This window comes from Python bivittatus, unplaced genomic scaffold, assembly GCF_059951505.1.
Source record: "Python bivittatus isolate LINGU-HERP-01145 unplaced genomic scaffold, Pbiv_v1 ctg000480_np1212, whole genome shotgun sequence".
NCBI lineage: Eukaryota > Metazoa > Chordata > Lepidosauria > Squamata > Pythonidae > Python > Python bivittatus.
This window is the reverse complement of record NW_028277075.1, coordinates 60079532-60101888: the sequence shown is the minus strand read 5'-3', so window position 1 is coordinate 60101888 and position 22357 is coordinate 60079532. Positions and strand designations below refer to the sequence as shown.

The 22357-nt window shown below is 40.6% G+C and overlaps 1 protein-coding gene across 2 annotated transcripts in view; it reads right to left on the bottom strand.

Annotated features, from left to right (window-relative positions):
• The window catches only part of LOC103064527 (tumor necrosis factor receptor superfamily member 10B-like), a 35438-nt gene extending 15243 nt beyond the window's left edge, over positions 1-20195 (bottom strand). For both annotated transcript variants that reach the window (XM_007429585.4, XM_007429586.4), the window contains exons 1-4: positions 19844-20195; positions 6600-6681; positions 3952-4083; positions 3111-3219 (exon numbers count right to left, since the gene is read on the bottom strand). In XM_007429585.4, the coding sequence (XP_007429647.1) occupies positions 3111-3219; positions 3952-4083; positions 6600-6681; positions 19844-19885 (365 nt within the window). In that variant the 5' untranslated portion in view covers positions 19886-20195. The remainder of the gene's footprint in view (positions 1-3110; positions 3220-3951; positions 4084-6599; positions 6682-19843) is intronic.
• Positions 20196-22357: the final 2162 nt, after the last annotated feature.

Sequence of the window (22357 nt, the reverse complement as noted above, 5' to 3'; positions counted from 1 at the left end):
TTCGAAGGGCATCCCAATCCAGGAAGGGGCGTAACTGGTGCACAACCCGAAGCTGTGCAAAAGCCCTCCTGAATTATAGGCCCCAAATCAGTTTTCAGTCTATTTCTTAGGACTTGGGGAGGGGTAATCTTGTTAAGCACCCTCCAGATTTGACCACTTTGCTACTGAACTTCAGCTACATGTTTTCAGAGAGGCCTCTTGCAGCTCAGAGGTTGCCCATCCCAATATACTGTAAATGTTGAAACTTGCTCTTTTGCTTTATTATCACTGCTTGCAACACCCTCAAGCTCCAAAAAAACAGACTGATACTGGAGTTTTCCAAAAGACCCAGAAACAGAATTGAACAAAACTATGTTCTGAGAAGAGAAAATCTCCTTCCAATCTAGGGTTCACCTGAATTAGATTTATAAAATATATATTTTATAAATATATAATAAAAAATATACAAGATCTAGAAATGAAGGGGACTTTAACGAAAAAGCTCACAGCTGCCTGTTTACATAACCATCTCCTTAATCTTTATTAATTTTTCAAAATACATATGTTAAAATATTTCAGAATTTCAGTTCTGAACCCTGAATACTGAATTATTCAATCAAACCTAAGAGGTTTTGAATTTTTCTGAGGTTTCATTTAGCTTCTTTAACAATATGTTGGAGCTGTTACAGAACACAGGGAAAAAGCACTTTTTATGGGGGGAAGCTATAGTCTGAACTAATGCTAATTAGTTATCATATAACATAATGAGAATGATCTGGAGTCTGTTAGCACCTCTTCTGACTAAGACATTTTTATTAGTTAGTTGGAAAAGGTGCTATCAGACTCCTGATTTTTTTTGCCACCATAAGCTAGCAAGCTCTCCTCCTATAATACTGAGAAATAGATGTTACTCTATCTGAAACACTTAAGCTAATCCTCAATGCCTCATATAAATCAGTGGTGCCCAACGTGGCATTCAAATGAGCTAATATGTCTATAGCCGCCTCCCTTGACCCCTGCCAACCTCCTTACCCCACCAAATTTTTTAATGTTTTAATTTATTTTAGTTTCAATTCTTTAAAAAAAAGGAAAGCTGACATGCTATAAAGAAAAACGTCACTCCATCATCATCATCTCCAATAATGTCTCTGGGCTCCAAATTATTACCTTTCTCAGCTTTCTCAGAAAATAAAAATGGTATCTGCAGGAGTAAAGTGTTTTGTTTGGAAGTGTGCCTCCTCATCTATTCTCCACACACTCATTCTCACAATAGGAAACTATCACTTTTTGTAAAACTTGAATTAGGCTATTGACCTAAAGGCAGCTTTTTTACATTAGCAAACAAAATGAACAATGCCCCCCTCAATCCCTTTTCTGAGATGTTGAGGGATTGGCAAGTCTTTGGACTCCAACCTCCCTTGCTTCAGGAGGTGGCATTCCATATATGACAGGGACAAACATCCATGCTGGCCACCTGGATGTTCCTAGATAAAATATTTTTATGTTCTTGGAGTTTTCAAAAAATAAGCAATTAACCTCAGTAAGTGAATAAGATCCATTTATCTGCCCAGTTCCCTACTAGTCCTTATTTTTAGTGTCTTCTGGACTTCTACTTGTCAAAATATACACAGGCAAAGACTTATGACCAACAGCTTTAGACTGCCAACAATTTGGCGTGGTGATTAAGCAAGGCAGGAAAGTAAAGCACTACTAAAAAAAACAAGAAGAAGTGAAACAGAATGCAGGAAATTCCATCACAAAAGGGTACAACCCCTCCTGCCACTGGGCTGGAATTATGATTTCCAAAATGTTGGCCTTGCTGACTAGGAATTCTTTGGACTGTAGTCCTTACACATGTCAGAAGCCTCGCAATCAACTAATTAGTTAACCTGCTTGCTTGCTACATTTCTGCCATTATGGAAAAGGGGGAGAGGGAAAGAACATTAAGCCCAAGTGGACACTTATCAGGGTCTCACAGACAACCAAGGTCATACCAGCCTGAGAATCTTCAGAAGCTGAGGTCATCAACAACAGGGCAAAGGGGGAAGGAAAGGGGGGGAGATGTGGGGGAAAGAAAAGAGGCTTGGCGCGCGCGGGCTTTTAGTCTTGGCAACAACTTAGAACTGTTAACGACTTCTCAATAAAGACCTTTCCTTTGAACTAAACTCTGGTTCATTGGGGCAGGTGCTTGGATTGAAAAGTGGGTTGGCAGATTCTTATTTGAAAGCCACACTTTCAGACTGCTAAATTAGATCATGAGTCCCCAACCATTGTTAAGTCCACGATCAAAAGCAGAATTTGTGGAATGTGTCAGGACTGCATATGTGAAAGTGAATACTGCAAAGCAGATAGTCAATGTGTCGATAATGAAAACCTAACTTTTTAAATATCCCATTGCTGTCACGTTATCCAGTCCTAAAATCATGATGGCTAATTTACCACACTTACCAAAAAGTGACAACTGATGAATGGGCTGAGCTACACAAAAGCTTTAGGAAAGGGCACAGGTTGTACATTTATGAATTAAATGTACAATCTGATGTCTCAAAGCAGCAGTACCCTTAGGTGCAACTTTCAGAGCTCCTATAGATGCAGCAACTGACGTGTGATTTTTAATGTAGCAGAAGTGGAAATTAAACATGGGAAGTAATCCTATGGTATAGATCAATTAAATTAACATTTAGTTCTGGAATTCCTGACATGCTGCTCAAAGGCCAGAAGTGGTTTTGGTCCAGAAAAGATTGTACGCCCACCCCTGCTTTACTGCTTAAGCAATATCATCACTAAAAGGACATTAGACACCAGTTAAAGATTTCAACTTGGCTTTTTAAAAAAACTATGTTTGAAAATTGTTCTTTTACGTATTATTTTTCATCAACTGTTGGATTATTATTGTTTATATTGTTCATGTTGTTTTTTTAATCAATGTTACAAAAATGGGAACTGTACACTGCTCAGAGTTGGCTTCAACTGGAATAGCTTATTAGCCTAGCAAAATGATTGAATGGATATAGTATGACATATCACCTTAGCTTATATGCAATCAATCAATTCCAAGTATTTATGCATGTTTGTGCAACCCACTCTATCATAAAAGGAAACTGCACTGTAAGCCTACTAAATGTACATACCGCGTCTTGCATTTCATACATTCCTCATAGCCTTGAGGACGGAAATAGCCATCATTGCACTGACATACGGTGTTGTTCTTTGTAGTGCAGGGTTTCACCATTTTGAAACCTGAAACAGAATTTTCTAACCTTAACATGAACAGTGCTACTTTTTTAAAGAAGCAGAACTGTATACAGCTACTTATCAAACTCTACAGGAGATACTAAAAAACAAAACAAAATAGAAAAGGACAAAGATTCCTAAGGGATAAGATTATGAACGAGTTACAGACGTTAGCACTGGGGCAAGGAAAAACAAAGGTTTGAGATAGTGGACAACTAAGCCCTAGGACTCCTAAAAACAGCCCTCAGCCTTGAATCACAGAGTTGGAGTCATTTAGGTCACCCAGTCCTACCTCCTGCTCAGTGCAGGAGTCCAAATTAATGCCTAGCTTCTGCTTGAATATATCCACTAAAGGGGAGCCAGCTACCTCTTTGGGGGATTGGCCTAATTACAGCTTAATTTCAGAAGCCCTGTGGAAGGAGATGAATTCAGACCTCCCTTAAAAGCAAGCTGACCGTATACAACTGCCCACCAGTCAGGAAGAAAAGGGGGCAGGGAGAGAGAGAGAGGTCTATGAAAAACAAAGAGGTTACTGCTGAGATCAGGTGGCTTTGGACAAAAAAAAAAGTACCCATCCTAACCCTTCCTCAGCTTAAACAGAGTGGAGGTGGGGGTCATCATAATAAAAAGCTAGCAAAGCTCTATGAAACATAATGCACTGTCAGATCATGGCAGAATTTAAAAGCTGATGCTGAAAAGCAGCATGTTTCAGGAATGGCATCCAAACTGTAAACGTACCAGATTTGCATTCATCACAAGATAAGCAATGGTCTAGACGATTCTCACGATCCATGTAGTTTTCTCCATCTGTGCAGGATTTACACTTCCCCAACGTATGTGGAGAATCGCAGTATTCCTCAAAATGGGTACCTATGATATGGGATAGCCGACAATTTAAAGTTAGTATTTGAATGTAGATGTTACCTGGATATACACATTTGGCTTGTAAGTGCCATATACCTGTACCAACTGCTTTAAAACTACATGTTACAAGACTGCCAATCAATGAAGAATGCAATGCAACCATACAAATAGGTATCCAATGGGATTTACTTTCCAATTAGTGTGCACAGATTGGCCGAATCCTATATATATATTTACTAGAAAATAAATCTACAAAACACTGTAGGACTTATATCTGAATCAATATAGATAAATTGCCAACTGATAAATTGTCTAGTATTTACACTCTGCACTGTTCTGCTGTTTAAGTCTTGTGTAACTAAACAGCAGAGCAGAGCCAACAAAATCATCCACATTTGTGGTCAAAATCACCCAACAATATCACCTGATGTATAAAAGCAAATAAAATACAAATTTCTCTCTGTCCCCTGTAAAATATTATCACAACTGGACACAGCAAATGATTTTTCATCCCCCAATTAATGTTTTGCCGGAATCAGGGTATCTACAAAGGTTCTTACAAGAAGTTATATTGGCATTGTTGGCAGAGGAGGCAGGGCGTGCATGGCAACACCCCTAAATAGCATAAATGGATACCCCAAATTAATTTTTGTAAACAAGCATTAAAAAAATAAACGGACAAAATCCATTTTATTAGTCTTGCACGATATCTATGAGATCTTATTTTCAAACAGGGTCACCAAAATCCCACTAGATTTGCTTTTTAAAAAAATCTTTAGCTGTTCTGCCATTGCTGATTCTAGTCCCTGAGATGCTAACATTGGAATTCAGCCACACAACTGGCCAGCAGCAAAAGATGTCTTGATGCCTTCACTAAATGACATCACAAAGTCTTACTGGAAGCACAATGATGAGTATTATAAAAATGGTGTGCTGATGAGGTATGATTACTAAGCATGAGGCATATATTTTTGCTAGATGCTGTTGCACACCCAAGCTTAAAAAATTCACTGGGAGCAACCAAGAAAGCAAGAATGAATCATCTTGCTAGATGGCAAGGAAGCATTTGCAAGCTGGAATAGAACTGCTTGTTTTGCAACAAATGGTATTTGCTGATTGCAATCAACTTTATTTTTCTTTTTTGCAAAGCTGACATTGTTTTTAGGTTGCTTGGTATTTTGTATTTAATAAAGATTTAATAAAGCTACTTATTACTGTAAAAAGAAGATTGGTTTTAAATGAGCATCAGGATTTTTTTACCAATACTCTATAGTGATTAAACTGCCTAAAAATGACTTTGTGGACCATCCATGAAGTTTCCTTGAGACTTTAGGTTGTGAAACACTGACTGATGCAGGAAACTGCCTTACAGAATGGTTGTGAATTTAAAAGGCTAAGGGGTGGGAAGACAGAACCTCTTCTTTGGAGAAAAGATGGGATAAAAATGAAGTAGTTGAAAAAAAACTTCCAGAAATCTATATGATTTCTATCTCTTTTAAAATATATCAAGTTTTGTGAAAGGAAAGCATTTCTGGCAAATTGCCAGCCATAGTTATTTTATCCAGGAAGCACAACCATTTTCAAATGTGCACAGCAGGAAAAGGGATGCTGTAAATAGCAAGATAATGGTTGAGAGAACATTTTCCAAGATGTTATGTGGTCTTTGTTAAGAGCAGGAGAAAATCTCATTCTAATTTCATAGTTGCCATCTCTCAAGCAACTGTAGATATAAATGGTCAAAAAGGGAATAAAAAATGGCCAGATCAGCCGTGTATATATTCGTTAAGTGCACAAGCACTAGATTTCCTAGTTTGAAAACAAAATCAAATGTAGAAGGAATGTGAATGTGAATAAAACTTGTCTGAAGCAATTTTCCTTCAGTTTATCTTTAATTCCAGAATTAACTTAAATTATTCCCAAATTAATTCCAGACCAGAGTACAAGGATGCCCATCTCTCCCTATTCTTTGTTTGTTCCTTAAAATTATTACCCATTTCCATTAGAGAAACAGGTGACAGCACTTAGTGACCTTGGATGATCTTAAAAAAAAAAAAAAAGCAGCAGCTAAACAGGATCAGACCAGAATAGAACTTGGATCGGAGTATGCCAGAGCCTCCAATGACTAAATGCTAGGCTAGAAAGTCAAAAAACGGTCCAGAAAGTGGTAATGGCAAACCACTTCCACATTATTGCCAAGAAAACTACATTAATGCATCCATGTAGTCACCAGGCAGAATGCTCAACTCAGGGGAACTTCTTTCTTTAGTATGGCATATGCCTTGCAAAGTGGAACTATAATCATCAGAATTCCTAGCTGGCTGGCAATTCTGGACATTGCAATCCAAGAGTATCCTAAAATGAGGAAAGTTTCCTTAGTGATAAAGGGCTTTCAAAATGCTTCACAGACACAACCTAAATGCTAACAAATGACACTAACTGTTTTACAGTAGCTTCTGTGCTCACTCAACAAGACAGATCCAATTCCCTTTGCTAAAATATAAAATCATATTATGCCAACTTACCTGCAGGACAGTATTTGCAGCAAATCCCAGAATAGGGATATTCTCCAGGATCACAATAGGCTTGCAGTGGTGGAGATTCGACCTAGGAGGTTTGGAGAAGGAGAAGGTTCTAATCACTGGGCTTTTCCAGGAATATTATTTTGTCTTAATCAGAGATGCAGGGCCTATCTGGTACAGTGGGGCAATATCTGGTACAGTGGGGCAAAAAAGTATTTAGTCAGCCACCAGTTGTGCAAGTTCTCCCACTTAAAAAGATGAGAGAGGCCTGTAATTTTCATCATAGGTATACCTCAACAGTGAGAGACAAAATGGGGGGGGGGGGGGGGAAATCCAGAAAATTACATTGTCTGATTTTTAAAGAATTTATTTGCAAATCATGGTGGAAAATAAGTATTTGGTCACCTACAAACGAGCAAGATGTCTGGCTCTCACAGACCTGTAACTACTTCTTTAAGAGGCTCCTCTGTCCTCCATTCGTTACCTGTAGTAATGGCACCTGTTTGACCTTGTTATCAGTATAAAAGACACCTGTCCACAACCTCAAACAGTCACACTCCAAACTCCACTATGGCCAAGACCAAAGAGCTGTTGAAGGACACCAGAAACAAAATTGTAGACCTGCACCAGGCTGGGAAGACTGAATCTGCAATAGGCAAGCAGCTTGGTGTGAAGAAATCAACTGTGGGAGCAATAATTAGAAAATGGAAGACATACAAGACCACTGATAATCTCCCTCAATCTGGGGCTCCACGCAAGATCTCACCTCGTGGGGTCAAAATGACCACAAGAATGGTGAGCAAAAATCCCAGAACCACATGGGGGAACCTAGTGAATGACCTGCAGAGAGCTGGGACCAAAGTAACAAAGGCTACCATCAGTAATACACTATGCTGCCAGGGACTCAAATCCTGCAGTGCCAGACCTGTCCCCCTGCTTAAGCCAGTACACGTCCAGGCCCGTCTGAAGTTTGCTAGAGAGCATTTGGATGATCCAGAAGAGGATTGGGAGAATGTCATATGGTCAGATGAAACCAAAGTAGAACGTTTTGGTCTAAACTCAACTCGTCGAGTTTGGAGGAGAGAGAATGCTGAGTTGCATCCAAAAAACACCATACCTACTGTGAAGCATGGGGTGGAAACATGATGCTTTGGGGCTGTTTTTCTGCAAAGGGACCAGGACGACTGATCCGTGTAATGGAAAGAATGAATGGGGCCATGTATCGTGAGATTTTGAGTGAATACCTCCTTCCATCAGCAAGGGCACTGAAGATGAAACGTGGCTGGGTCTTTCAGCATGACAATGATCCCAAACACACCACCCGGGCAACGAAGGAGTGGCTTCGTAAGAAGCATTTCAAGGTCCTAGAGTGGCCTAGCCAGTCTCCAGATCTCAACCCCATGGAAAACCTTTGGAGGGAGTTGAAATTCTGTGTTGCCCAGCGACAGCCCCAAAACATCACTGCTCTAGAGGAGATCTGCATGGAGGAATGGGCCAAAATACCAGCAACAGTGTGTGAAAACCTTGTGAAGACTTACAGAAAACGTTTGACCTCTGTCATTGCCAACAAAGGATATATAACAAAATATTGAGATGAACTTTTGATATTGACCAAATACTTATTTCCATTATGATTTGCAAATAAATTCTTTAAAAATCAGACAATGTGATTTTCTGGATTTTCCCCCCCCCATTTTGTCTCTCATAGTTGAGGTATACCTATGATGAAAATTACAGGCCTCTCTCATCTTTTTAAGTGGGAGAACTTGCACAATTGGTGGCTGACTAAATACTTTTTTGCCCCACTGTATATGCTCACAGTGAAACCATTGTTCTGCAAAGCTGTCAGGATGAGCTAAATTAAAATCTTACCATTAAAAGGAAATAAACTCTGATTTTCACAGTCTAGAACAAATGCAGGGGGAGGACAACAGTTATACAATCTTTCTCACGTAATGAGTATAATATGCTAGTATCTTGTTCATATTACTGGTTCAGAATAAAATGCACAATTTCCTCTGCTTTGGTAACGGAGCTTACATATCTCCGTCAAGAACATCTTCCTCACTCTCTACAATTCTCTGCCTGACAGTGGCCAACTATATTTTTTGGGGGAATCTCACACACATGAACAGGAGTGCAATTACTATCTTTCACCATTGCTCCCTAGCATCTAGTATTTAAAGAATACTGCCTGTGGGATCTTAGGCCAGTGAAAAAAGAGTAGAAAGTCTGTGATTCAAGCCCACTTTAACTTTGAGATACCAGGAGTTTTTCCAGGCTTCTCCCATCTAGATTAAACAAGAGGAATCCCAAATAGCCATTTGACAAATTAGAACTCTTTCTAAGCTTCAAAAATGACTATAAAAACAATAATGGCTATATTGCTCCATGAGAAAAAACATGTTTTTTCAGAACTTATGTGCCAGCCATCTTTGTCTCTGAATGCTAGAGTAAACTGACACCAACATCTACAACTGGATAACACACCAAAGGAACAATCTCCATCTTGAGACTGGCTCTAATGTAGGCCTCATGGTTGAAAAAAAATCTAATCTAACCTAATTTGGACTTTGGGCTTTCTTCCCTCTTCCTATCTCCAGCTTTTTATAACATTTTGTCTGATGTGCAGTACTGGAGAACTTGAAACCTTGCCTGCTTGTCTGTGGCATTCTGACTGGTCCCTAATAAAGATGTTGCCCCAATTCAAATATTAGACCAATAATGGTGACAGCCAAGTTCTGGGGAATTAACAATAATATAAAGTTGGAATTTGCAAATTGTTCAGTGAAGCATCTGGATAACTTTCAAGTACAAAACTTAACTTTACGTCTAAATATATGGCAAAAGATGGAAACTGGAGTGAACCACAGCATTAAGCACTGTGTTGCAAAATAGGGTCGGCAAGTTCAAATCCAGTGAATAGAGAGATGAGGCCAATTCATCTTTGCAAGGAACCATTATACGGTGTTAGAATAACGCCAGCCAAAGCAGACATTACTGAAATAGATTGATGGCGCATATTTTTCCTATTGTGCATCAGGACTTGAAATGTATAAAAATCAGAAGCAGCTGAAGATCATTATTGTATGGTAGAATGAACAGCATCACTCAAGACTCTGAAGAAAGAGGTTATTTGTAAAATATTTATCCACGTAAGGCCTCTTCAAATCAAAATAAAATGCTGTGGTATGTCAGAGAGAAAAGGTTTCCTCTAGTTTGCTGAATCACTTTTCTACTCTTTAGAATTTTTTTCCCCTTGGGCTGAAAACGTAACTACTGTACATGCTAACTTGAATTTTAATCCTACCACCTCATTCTACAGAACTCACACATGAAGGTCAAAATTCAGTTAGGCATATGAATAATCTTTGATCTATCTTAAGTAGGAAACAGGTAGGCAATAAGCATTAATTTCTATTCACCAAGTATAACATATTACGAAACAATTACATAAGTAAATCAAAGAATATAAAACAAATTCAAATTTGTTTTAAAACTCCAAGGTTGTATTAAGACCAATAAGATAAACTAACAATAATCATAAAAGGGCAAAACTTCCTCAAACTCTAAGTACCCTATTGCTGTTACACAGCATTAGTGAGAACAGAAACGCTACTGAAATTGAACTATAGTTGAACTGGTAACAACTTTTATTCAGAAGTAAGTCCCACTATAGTCATAGAACTGCACCCTAAATTTTAATTGGTCCATCGTAAGTATAATGAATTATTTAATGTCACTATACAAGGAAAGTATCACAGTTGCATTCACTTAGTTTAGTTGTAATGTTGCAAATTAACAGGAATAAACAATATAACTGATTTGCATATCCATGACATTCATTCCTCTTTCTTCCTTAGTTAGAGTTGGCATTAGGTACTTATTAGGTATTTACTTTCTCATACTTATTAGGTATGAGAAAGAGTTCTCTTAGAGCCCTTAGAGTTTATGAACTCTTTCTCATACCTAGCATGCGATCCTTAGATCTTGAAGCATTCTAGAAAGCACAGAATTAGGGATCTAAGCACTTGAAACTGAGGAATTTGAGAGCTATTCTATTTTGGACCTACAGAAGGGAAATGCCAAATCTCTGAAACCTTTTCTGAAAATTGACAGGGAGAAAATAATACGAGATTACTATCTGGGGTTTTATTTGGAGAAGAGACTGAAGATTGAGCCTTTCAAAAAGAAGAGAAAGGAATTTAAAGTGGATTTGTCAGATCAGGGTTAAATTATTTACATTTTGATTTTAGATTGTTAATACTGAATTTTCTTTTTCTGACCAGGACTATAAGATGATGATTTATACCTGTAAAAATGATTTGGCTTAGGTTAAAATACATATGTTATTACTATTGGTCTTTTGTATGCTTAAGGGGAGAGATCTTTTAGGCTTTACTTTTTTAGAAAAAAATTAGAAGTTAAAATGCAAAATAGACCTATTTGTTTAAGTTTAAAATATATAGTTTATTATCACTGGCACTCTTAATATATTTGCTGATTAGATTGATTGTTGGATATTTTTCATAATTTGGTTATTGTTTAGGGATGAGAAAGGGGGTAAAGAGGGCTTTTTTTAGGAATATTACAAATCGTGTTAAGTTACTATTAATGCATATACTTGTTTGGAAGGAGGGGGAAGTCATCTTTTATATTTCTTTCTCTTTCTTCTTTTTGTTTGTAGGTTTTTTAGTTCTGTATTAGTTTTTATACATACATACATATATACATTCATATATATAAACTTCAATAAAAATATTATTTAAAAAATGAGGAATAGCAGGAGGACCCTCCTGGGAGAGGAGTTTCTGGGAGCGCAAGAGAGGGACTTCTCTGTTGCAGCACCTCCGCCTGGAATGCTTTTGCTCCAAGCTGGGACCTACATGGCCCGCTTTTCTGTGACGGTGGGAGGGGGGGGCAGTTTACTCAAGCATTTGGAATGTACCAACCACTATCTGGCCGCACCCTACCGTCTCTTGTAAAAATTGTCCTTTCCTCTTAACTGTGCTATGATTAACATTGGTTTCATTTATTTTTATTTCACTTTATTATTTTGTCATATAAAGTTTATGGATCCCTTGGATATATTTAATAAATATAAAGAGCTTCCCACCCCTGCATTAACCTATAGTATATCAATGATAAGCAAATATAGCCAGTGATTCAGATTTTCAGTCTCAGCTTTTTCAAACACAGAAAGTCTCTACTGTGTGTATGTGCATTTCCCTCACGTGCCCTCCCCAAAACATTTCTGTCTCAGCCCTCTCAAACCATAGGGCTTTTCTCAGATTGTGGGAGAGGACAAGTAAGTGAAGACATATGAAATCAACAGCAAATGTTTACAGCCTTCCTTTCCTAGAAAACACCACCACTGCTATTCTAGCTCCCTGAATTCTTTGGTTCCTCTTCCAAGTCTTTGAGCTCTTTTCAAATGAGGGATGGTACTACTCTGCCCTATCTACTGCAGGATCTGCCTCTTCACTTTAAAAACCCATACCAAGGAAGCAAGCACACAAAACTGTGCAAACAATAAACAAGTATTCAATTACAACAGTTTGTGATAAGGCAAAAATCATTGTATTGGAAAATCCACATTAACATGAATGGCCTACAAGTCCGCCTTAATTCTGTGATAAGTTTATGCACACCTCACAGGAATTTAAGACGACCCAAGCTAATCAAAGATTCAGTCAAAGATGGTCTCAGGCCTGGGATTAATGTGTTTCTGGAGCCCCTGTTGTGTATTTTTGTTATTGTTACATACAGTTGTTTTAGCCTGGGCTATCTGTGTTGTATGTTTTTAACTGTTTTATTGCCCTTGGATTCTGTATGCCACCCAGAGTCTACTAAATACTATTACTACTTCTTTTTTGTTGTTGTTACTACTTCTACTACTACTAATATGTAGTACATAGACTGGCAAGGATTTCTAACTGGCTATGTCATCAGGCCTGGGAGTCCTGGGGATCGGTGACATTGTAAGATGGCTCCTTCATTGTAGTTAATATTCACTCTCTCCTGTGCCTCTTGTATATTTTAATAATGGCTGTTTTATATTTTTAATTATTGTTTTTATATATTTATCATTTTATTTAATTGTTGCATGCTGCCCAAAGTCACTATTTGTGAGATGGGCAGCCATATAAATTTGACAAATAAATAAAACTACCAATTAGTTAATAATAGTTGCAATGGAGTGGCGCTGCACCACATAAATATCTCCCATTGCCTTTCAGTACAGAACATTTATGTTTAATGCATATAGGAAAATGTTCCCCCTCCTGATCATGGTCTCTGCCACTCTTGTACTCTTAAAAAAAACCTTTGTGGGGTAGCCTGTGACTCCCATCATCTTTAATTAGCTCACAGAAATTAAGAAAATATAAAATAATTAGGAATGCCCTTGTACTTGCTAGGACTGTGAACACTATTAAGTTCTGGTACTCTACTGGAGTTAAATTCAATGTTTACCTGCCTTTGAACTCTGAAACTGGTCCCCAATGGGGGGAAAACATACACATGCTATTTAAACTCACCTGTGCTTAACTGTGCTAAAATTCAAACTTGATGGAAGAGTTCTTAGGAATATGAAAGATTGCTCACAATCTTTGTCTTAATAAAATTCCCAAATTTTTAACCTGAACAATGACAGTTTTGGGAATTTAGACAGTTTTCTTTTTTGCTTTTTAGAAGCATGACATTCAAATTGGAAGATTAATTTTCTACCTTGAGAAGATGGGCCTTTACCTGTTGAGAACTACAGTCTCTCAACCATGGAAATGCTGCCTATTTATTTATACACGCGCACACACACACACACACACACATCACATTTATATAGCAGCCCATTTCAAACAAAGCGACTCTGGGCAGCATACAACAATGAAAATAAAATAAGTGAATAAAAACAGGCATTATAAAAAGATAAAAAGTTGTTATTAAAATAAAAACATAATCACTTTTTTAAAATTAGATTTTAAAATATACAAACCCCACGGTGGAGCCATCTAAGAATGTCTCCGGTTCCCAAAGACCCCCAGGCCTGATGACACAACTAGGTCTTGAGGGACCTCCTAAACAAAACCAGGGAAGGGGCAAGCCTCACTTCAGGGGGGGAAATGTTCCACAAGGAGGGAGCCACAGTAGAGAAGGCCCCCCTCCTGGGACCCACCAAATGCAATTTCCTGGCCAATGGAAGTGCAGCATACTTTCCCTGCCAGATGTAATGGGATGGGCTGATGTGATCAGGAAGAGGCGGTCCCTCAGATAACCTGGCCCCAAGCCATGAAACGCTTCAAAGGTCAAAACCAGCACCTTGAATTGGATCCAGAAGCAAACCAGCAGCCAATGCAACACACGAAGCAGAGATGTAATATGTGCTCTTCGAGGAGCACACATAACCGCCTGTGCTGCTGCATTCTGCACCAGTTGAAGTTTCCAGATACTCTTCAAGGGCAGCCTCATGTAAAGCGCATTACAGTAGTCCAGTCTGGAGGTGACTAGGGCATAAATGACTGTAAGCAGAGCCTCTCAATCCAGGAAGGGGCGCAACTGGTGCACAACATGGAGTTGTGCAAAGGCCCTCCTAGCCATGACTGCCACCTGCTCTTTGAGCAGGAGTCTCAAGTCTAGGACCACCCCCAAATTGCACACCAGGTCTGTCTGGGGCAGTGCCACCCCATCTAGCACCAAAGATGGTATAGTTCCAGAACTGGCAGGACCCTGAACCCAGAGCCACTCAGTCTTGCTGAAGCCTGTTGTTCCCCATCCAGACCCTCACAGCCTCCAGCCACTGGGACAGGACATCCAGCATCACTTACTTCGCCAGGGGCAGAGATGTATAGTTGGGTATCATCAGCATACTGATGATACCTCACCCCGTGGTGACAGATGGGCTCACCCAGCAGTCTCATGTAGATATTAAATAGGAGAGGGGAGAACACATAGGGGCCGAGTGTGGGACCTCTCCTCCCCAATCATCACTGATTGGAATCGACCCTAGAAAAAGGAGGCAAATCAGCATGGCACCGTGCCACCCACCCCCAGTCCCCTGAGCCGATCCAGAAGGATACTGTGGTCAATGGTATCAAAAGCTGCCGAGAGGTCAAGTAGGGCAAGGATGGATGCACAACCTCCATCCCATCCATGCCAGAGATCATCCAGAAATGTGACCAATGCTGTTCTGTCCCATACCCAGGTCTGAATCAGGACTGAAGAGGATCCAGCTAATCTGCTTCATCCAAGGCCCTCTGAAGCTGTTGCACAACCACCTTCCCCAAAAAAGGGAAGTTAGATACACTGTGTGCACAATTATTAGGCAAGTGAGTATTTTGACCATATCATTTTTATGCATATTTTCCACCTCCAAGCTGTAGAAACCTGAATGCTTACTGGATATAACTATATCAGGTGATGTGTATTTGTGTAATGAGGGAGGGCGTGGCCTAAGGAGATCAACACCCTATATCAAGGTGTGCATAATTATTAGGCAGCTTCTCTTCCTCAGGCAAAATGGGCCAAAAAAGAGATTTAACTGACTCTGAAAAGTCAAAAATTGTAAAAAGTCTTTCACAGGGATGCAGCACTCTTGAAATTGCTAAGATAGTGGAGTATGACCACAGAACCATCAAATGTTTTGTTGCAAATAGTCAACAGGGTCGTAAGAAATGTGTTGAGAAAAAAAGACGCAAATTAACTGCCAAAGATTTGAGAAGAATCAAATGTGAAGCTACCAGGAACCCATTATCCTCCAGTGCTGTCATATTCCAGAACTGCAACCTACCTGGAGTGCCCAAAGTACAAGGTGTTCAGTGCTCAGAGACATGGCCAAGGTAAGGAAGGCTGAACCTCGACCACCACTGAACAAGACACATAAGTTGAAACGGCAAGACTGGGCCAAGAAATATCTGAAGACAGATTTTTCAAAGGTTTTATGGACTGATGAGATGACAGCGACTCTTGACGGACCAGATGGATGGGCCCGGGACTGGATCAGTAACGGGCACAGAGCTCCACTTCGACTCAAGACACCAGCAAGGTGGAGGTGGGGTACTGGTATGGGCTGGTACTATTATGATGAGCTAGTTGGACCTTTTTGGGTTGAAGATGGACTCAAAATCAACTCCCAAACCTCCTGCCAGTTTTTAGAAGACACCTTCTTCAAGCAGCAGTACAGGAAAAAGTCTGCATCTTTCAAGAAGACCATGATGTTTATGCAGGACAATGCTCCATCGCAGTACTCCACTGCATGGCTAGCCAATAAAGGCCTCAAAGATGAAAGAATAACAACATGGCCCCCTTCCTCACCTGACCTACAGTGGGGCAAAAAAGTATTTAGTCAGCCACCAATTGTGCAAGTTCTCCCACTTAAAAAGATGAGAGAGGCCTGTAATTTTCATCATAGGTATACCTCAACTATGAGAGACAAAATGGGGGGAAATCCAGAAAATCACATTGTCTGATTTTTAAAGAATTTATTTGCAAATCATAATGAAAATAAGTATTTGGTCAATATCAAAAGTTCATCTCAATATTTTGTTATATATCCTTTGTTGGCAATGACAGAGGTCAAACGTTTTCTGTAAGTCTTCACAAGGTTTTCACACACTGTTGCTGGTATTTTGGCCCATTCCTCCATGCAGATCTCCTCTAGAGCAGTGATGTTTTGGGGCTGTCGCTGGGCAACACAGAATTTCAACTCCCTCCAAAGGTTTTCCATGGGGTTGAGATCTGGAGACTGGCTAGGCCACTCCAGGGCCTTGAAATGCTTCTTACGAAGCCACTCCTTCGTTGCCCGGGCAGTGTGTTTGGGATCATTGTCATGCTGAAAGACCCAGCCACGTTTCATCTTCAATGCCCTTGCTGATGGAAGGAGGTGTTCACTCAAAATCTCACGATACATGGCCCCATTCATTCTTTCCATTACACGGATCAGTCGTCCTGGTCCCTTTGCAGAAAAACAGCCCCAAAGCATGATGTTTCCACCCCATGCTTCACAGTAGGTATGATGTTCTTTGGATGCAACTCAGCATTCTCTCTCCTCCAAACACAATGAGTTGAGTTTAGACCAAAATGTTCTACTTTGGTTTCATCTGACCATATGACATTCTCCCAATCCTCTTCTGGATCATCCAAATGCTCTCTAGCAAACTTCAGACGGGCCCAGACATGTACTGGCTTAAGCAGGGGGACACATCTGGCAGTGCAGGATTTGAGTCCCTGGCAGCATAGTGTATTACTGATGGTAGCCTTTGTTACTTTGGTCCCAGCTCTCTGCAGGTCATTCACTAGGTCCCCCCGTGTGGTTCTGGGATTTTTGCTCACCATTCTTGTGATCATTTTGACCCCACAGGATGAGATCTTGCGTGGAGCCCCAGATCAAGGGAGATTATCAGTGGTCTTGTATGTCTTCCATTTTCTAATTATTGCTCCCACAGTTGATTTCTTCACACCAAGCTGCTTGCCTATTGCAGATTCAGTCTTCCCAGCCTGGTGCAGGTCTACAATTTTGTTTCTGGTACCTTCAACAGCTCTTTGGTCTTGGCCATAGTGGAGTTTGGAGTGTGACTGTTTGAGGTTGTGGACAGGTGTCTTTTATACTGATAACAAGGTCAAACAGGTGCCATTACTACAGGTAACAAGTGGAGGACAGAGGAGCCTCGTAAAGAAGTAGTTACAGGTCTGTGAGAGCTAGACATCTTGCTTGTTTGTAGGTGACCAAATACTTATTTTCCACCATGATTTGCAAATAAATTCTTTAAAAATCAGACAATGTGATTTTCTGGATTTTTTCCCCCATTTTGTCTCTCATAGTTGAGGTATACCTATGATGAAAATTACAGGCCTCTCTCATCTTTTTAAGTGGGAGAACTTGCACAATTGGTGGCTGACTAAATACTTTTTTGCCCCACTGTAAACCCTATTGAGAACTTGTGGGCCTTTCTCAAACGGGAGATTTACGGTGAAGGAAAACAGTACACCTCTCTGAACAGTGTCTGGGAGGCTGTGGTTGCTGCTGCACAAAAAGTTGATCGTCAACAGATCAAGAAACTGACAGACTCCGTGAATGGAAGGCTTATGACTGTTATTGCAAAGAAAAGTGGCTATATTGGTCACTGATTTTTTGTTTGAAATGTCAGAAATGTTTATGTGTAAATTTTGAGTTGTTTGTTTATTATTCTCACTTTAACAGATGAAAATAAATTAGAGAGATGGGGGAATTTTCGTTTTTCATTTAGTTGCATAATAATTCTGCACACTAATAGTTGCCCAATAATTGTGCACACATAGATATGCTCCTAAGAAAGCCAAAACCTCACTTTTACTTTCTTAAATATTCAGGTTTGAGGTTTATTAACATTTTGGATTGATCAAGAGCACTGTAGTTGTTCAATAATGAAATTCATCCTCAAAAATACAACTTGTCTAATAATTGTGCACGCAGCATACTGGACAAAAGTTGTCCAGTATGGTGGGATCTAGCAATGGCTTGAGGAGGGATCACACCAGAGCCTCTTTAAGAGGCAAAGGAACAACCCCTCTCCCTCCAAGAATTACTTGTCCAAATGGTACTGTTTTTACCTAGTGCAAAAACAGGTTTCAGCACTGCTGATATAAACCTTGTTTCTCTTTGTGGTTTTTGCCTGTCAAAGAACCAGCATCTTTTCCACCACACAGTTCTAGGTAATTATTGCATTTTTTGCAGGAGAACAGCCTTTATGCATTCTCAGCCATCCTAGATAGAACTTGAAATCTAATTAGGATTGCTCTCAAACCTAATCCAATCTAGTCTACTTTAAACTTACACTGAACATAGACTGTTCTTTAACATCAAAACGTTTTTCCTTGATCTTTTTTAAAATCCAAAATCCATTTTTGCTGAATAATTTTTTTAAAGAATAAAAACAATACAAATTTAAAGAAAAAGGAAAGTAAAGAAAAGTGATAAGTAAATAAGAAATAATATGGACAGAAAGAAGAAAAAAGAAAAAAAAGATATACAGGAGCGGCTTCCAATTTTCTTTACAGCAGTTATAAATGCATTTATGTTTTATCCTCTCAGGATCACAGCTCCCTCCTTTCCATATTCTATCCTTTCTAATAATCAACCCCATAAATCATAAGTTCAGGATTTTCCGTTTTCAGTAAAAGTCCATAAAGGGTTAAAATCCAAAATCCTGAAGGGAGCTCACAATTTTGCTCAAAATCTGGGCAAAATTGCGGGTTCTGAATTTTGTGAAAAGCATTACCTGGTTATAGAGAGAAACATGCTGATTTACAAGAAGTACAAATCACCTCACTATAAAAATGCAAAGTGCAAACTTCAGTAAACCAGTTAAGCAAACCAGAGTGTATCTCTGGGGAACATCTCTTTCGAGTGAATATTCTGCGGAATGGGATGAAATGTCTTCAACCTAGATGTTTTTTACTTCACAAGTCACTGATAACAGTAAGTTTTTCAGTACAGATATACTTTTTAAATATCTTTAAAAAATGGCTGGAGGAAGAGTTAGTTTTAGAACGGAAACCGGATCAGAAAACAGTAGGATTGGGTGCCAATGTGCACCCCACTGCCGCCATCAGCCAATGAGCACCAAAACCCGCAAAACCTGTTAGAACAGAAATAATCAGAAACGGGGCTAAGCGAATATCGAAACAGACACAGCTCAATCTTAAAACTTTTATTTAATCTCGTCCATCTTGTGGTCTGCGCATTGATACAATGTCATCGGAAGCTGAACTGTTACCTACATAGAAGCAAGAAAAGTTACGAGAATGCAAAAATTGGGGTCCTGCCGGCCTGCTTACTTCCCAACTCTTCCTTCCTAACGCGACCTTAAAAAAAAAAAAAAAAAGCCAAAAGAGCAAAGTTAACGCCCAAAGTGCAAGGTTCGCAATCTAGGAGAGAGAAGCCTCTCGCCGGCCTTTTCCACCGCAGCGCTTCTCCACCGTGGTGATCTTCAAATGGGGGGGGGGGGAGAACTCCAACTCCTCCAGGCGACCAAAACTTTTGGGGGACCTCCCCGCGAAGAGGCTTCTCCCTTCCCTTCGGCCACCCCGCGGCACGAGTCGGACGCCGCTTTAGCAGAGCGCAAAGGCGGAGGAATCAATGAAACTCGCATCGCGCGCCTTTGGAATTCCCCCCCTTCTCGCTTTCCCCCCCTTCTCGCTTTCCGACGGCCGAACTCAAGCGGCCCCGAGACTGACAAGCGGCCTTTCCCGCCTTATTCTGCTCCTTGGCTTACCTCGGCCAGCAACGTCAAGACCGCTAACCACTTCACCGCCATCTCAGGGTATGCAGCGATCCCACCTATCTTTAACGCGGCGAAGTCTTGTGACGGGGAGACGTAACTTCCACCCCTCCGTCCTCGATCAGCGTGGCCGGAGATTCCCGCTCCTGAAGTTTCGGAAAGGCCTAAAGTGGACCTTTTCGCCAATAGCAGGCGTGCACCCGCCCAAATTCGCAGCTCCCGCGAGCCCAAAGAGCGCCAGCTCCTTCTCGGTGTTCCCCGCGGAGCTAGGACTTTTTCTTCCGCTCAGTGAAGGAATGCGAAGGACCCGGCTTTCCTCCAGGGCCCGCTAGAGAAGCCCCGCCCACTTTCTTTAGGCATGAAATTGATTTCTGACTGCCCTCTTCCGGGATTTTTTCTTCGACGTTCCAGTTTAGTTTACGGCCTCAGTATTTTGTGATGGTCTCTCACCCAGGTACCAACTGGGTCTAAATCTGCTAGTTTTTGACTTCAGATAGGATTGGTCGCTAAAAGTCAATCCAGTGGCACATCATCATCATCAGGGTCATCCAGGTGCTGCTGCTCCCTGGTGAGACTCTTCCTATTTAGCCGCCCCCCCCCCCACTTTCTGTTCAAACAGCTTTCTAATCCAATTTGGCTTCTCACTTTACCTTTAGGTGCAGACTTTGTGTGTGTGTGTTCCTTCGAGTCAATGTTGACTCCTGGTGACTGCCTGGACATGTCCCTGCAGTTTTCTTGGCTAGATTTCGGAAGTGGTTTGCCATTGCCTGCTTCCTAGAGCTGAGAGAAGGTGACTGGCCCAAGGTCACACAGCTGGCTTTGTGCCTAAGGTGGAACTAGAACTCAGGGTCTCTGGATTTCTAGCCTGTTTCCTTAACCACTACTGTACACCAAACTGGCTCTCTTAGGCACAGTCTAAGGGCAGAAAAAAAAACCAAAAACAGAGGTCCATTTGGACTAAGGTGGTGGAGAGTAAGCTTCAAAGAACACCAGCTCCCTGCAGACCCACCAGCACCTCTCAGGAATTGTGAATCACATCACCTCTGTAAAACTGCTGGTGCAGGAAGTTGAAGTGTTTGGTTATGTTTGCAGGACAAAATTCTCCACAGCTTCCTCACTTTCTGAATATCCACAGCACAACCATAAACTAATCACAGTGGCTAAGTTTGGGCAACTTACTAACCATAGATTGTCCTAACCCTGGTTTACTGAACTAAAGTAACATGGAAACAAACTAACCATTCACATTTTAGTCTGGCATGTTGAACAAACTCAGCTGTTCTGTTGGTATATGATAAGCCACAAACCAAGGTTAATTACTATGTTTGTGCAACATGGCAAACAAACAGATCATAATATAGCTTAATATAATTGTTCATACTGTTCTGGGGGCTCTCAGGTTCGGCTTATGGTCACTCACAGGCTGACAACTGTTGAGGCATGCAGATCTTGTAAGCCCCCCTTGTTTTCGACCTCGGTTTTCCAGAGAGCAGACAAGACACAGCCCTGGGCAACAGAAGGGAAGTAATCAGGGACATGCACACATCACTTTCAACCCTGAGGCACAACAGGTTCTTTGGAGACCCAGTAAATTTAAAGTAACAGCAAAACTTCACTGGTTACAATGTACATCTGCTCTTTCACACATGTGCGCACACACTCATCCACACTTACCCATGTCCTCAGCTAGGCTGCCAGGCACTAGCTAGAGGTAGGAAGCTGCCATGCCTGGATCCAAAGACAAAGGAGACTCACAGAGTGGGCGGGCTTCAGGATCCCTTTTATCCCCCAAAGTCCTTGCATTGTTGATTAACAAGACTGGCAGCTACTCTTGCCTTGTTAACTTATAAGTCTGGTAGCTGTTGATGGGACTGGGGAGAAGTTTCTGTGTGCTGAGGCCCAACTTCCTTTGTCTGGTTCAGGTGACATTTTTTCCTTTGTTTCCTTAACTACTTGTTTCCTTCTTATCTACCTCCTCAAAAGGATCTTTTAGATAAGATCCCTGGCTTTTGCCCTCTCTGCTTACTGCCTGCTTCATCTTTTACTTATGGCAGCTTCAGCCTAGTCTCACATATTAATAGAGGACTTCATGAGTCCCCCCCCCTCAGATTTGGCTTAAACACTGGTCCATTAGCTATGGTTTATGATTTAGCGACTTATACAAAAACTGAGCTTGCACAATGCACTGAACCATAAATTAGTGGTCTATCACACTTTGTGTAGCAGGTTGTATAAACCCAGACAGAGTGGATTGACTGTTTATGGCTGACTTACGAACCATGGTTAATATCATAAACCATGGTGAATTTGAAAATCATGTCATGCAACCATAGCCAAGTGATAGCCTCACTCTTCTCCACCTGATTGTAAACAGAAGAGAGTTACTTGAGGAACCCATTGTCCTTCATGGTCTGCCATCTAGGGGTCCTGGTCTTTATAGATGGTGTTGAACAGCCACAACCACCTTTCTCAGCTACCAGTGTGCTGAAAGGAAAGTTCCCAGGATTT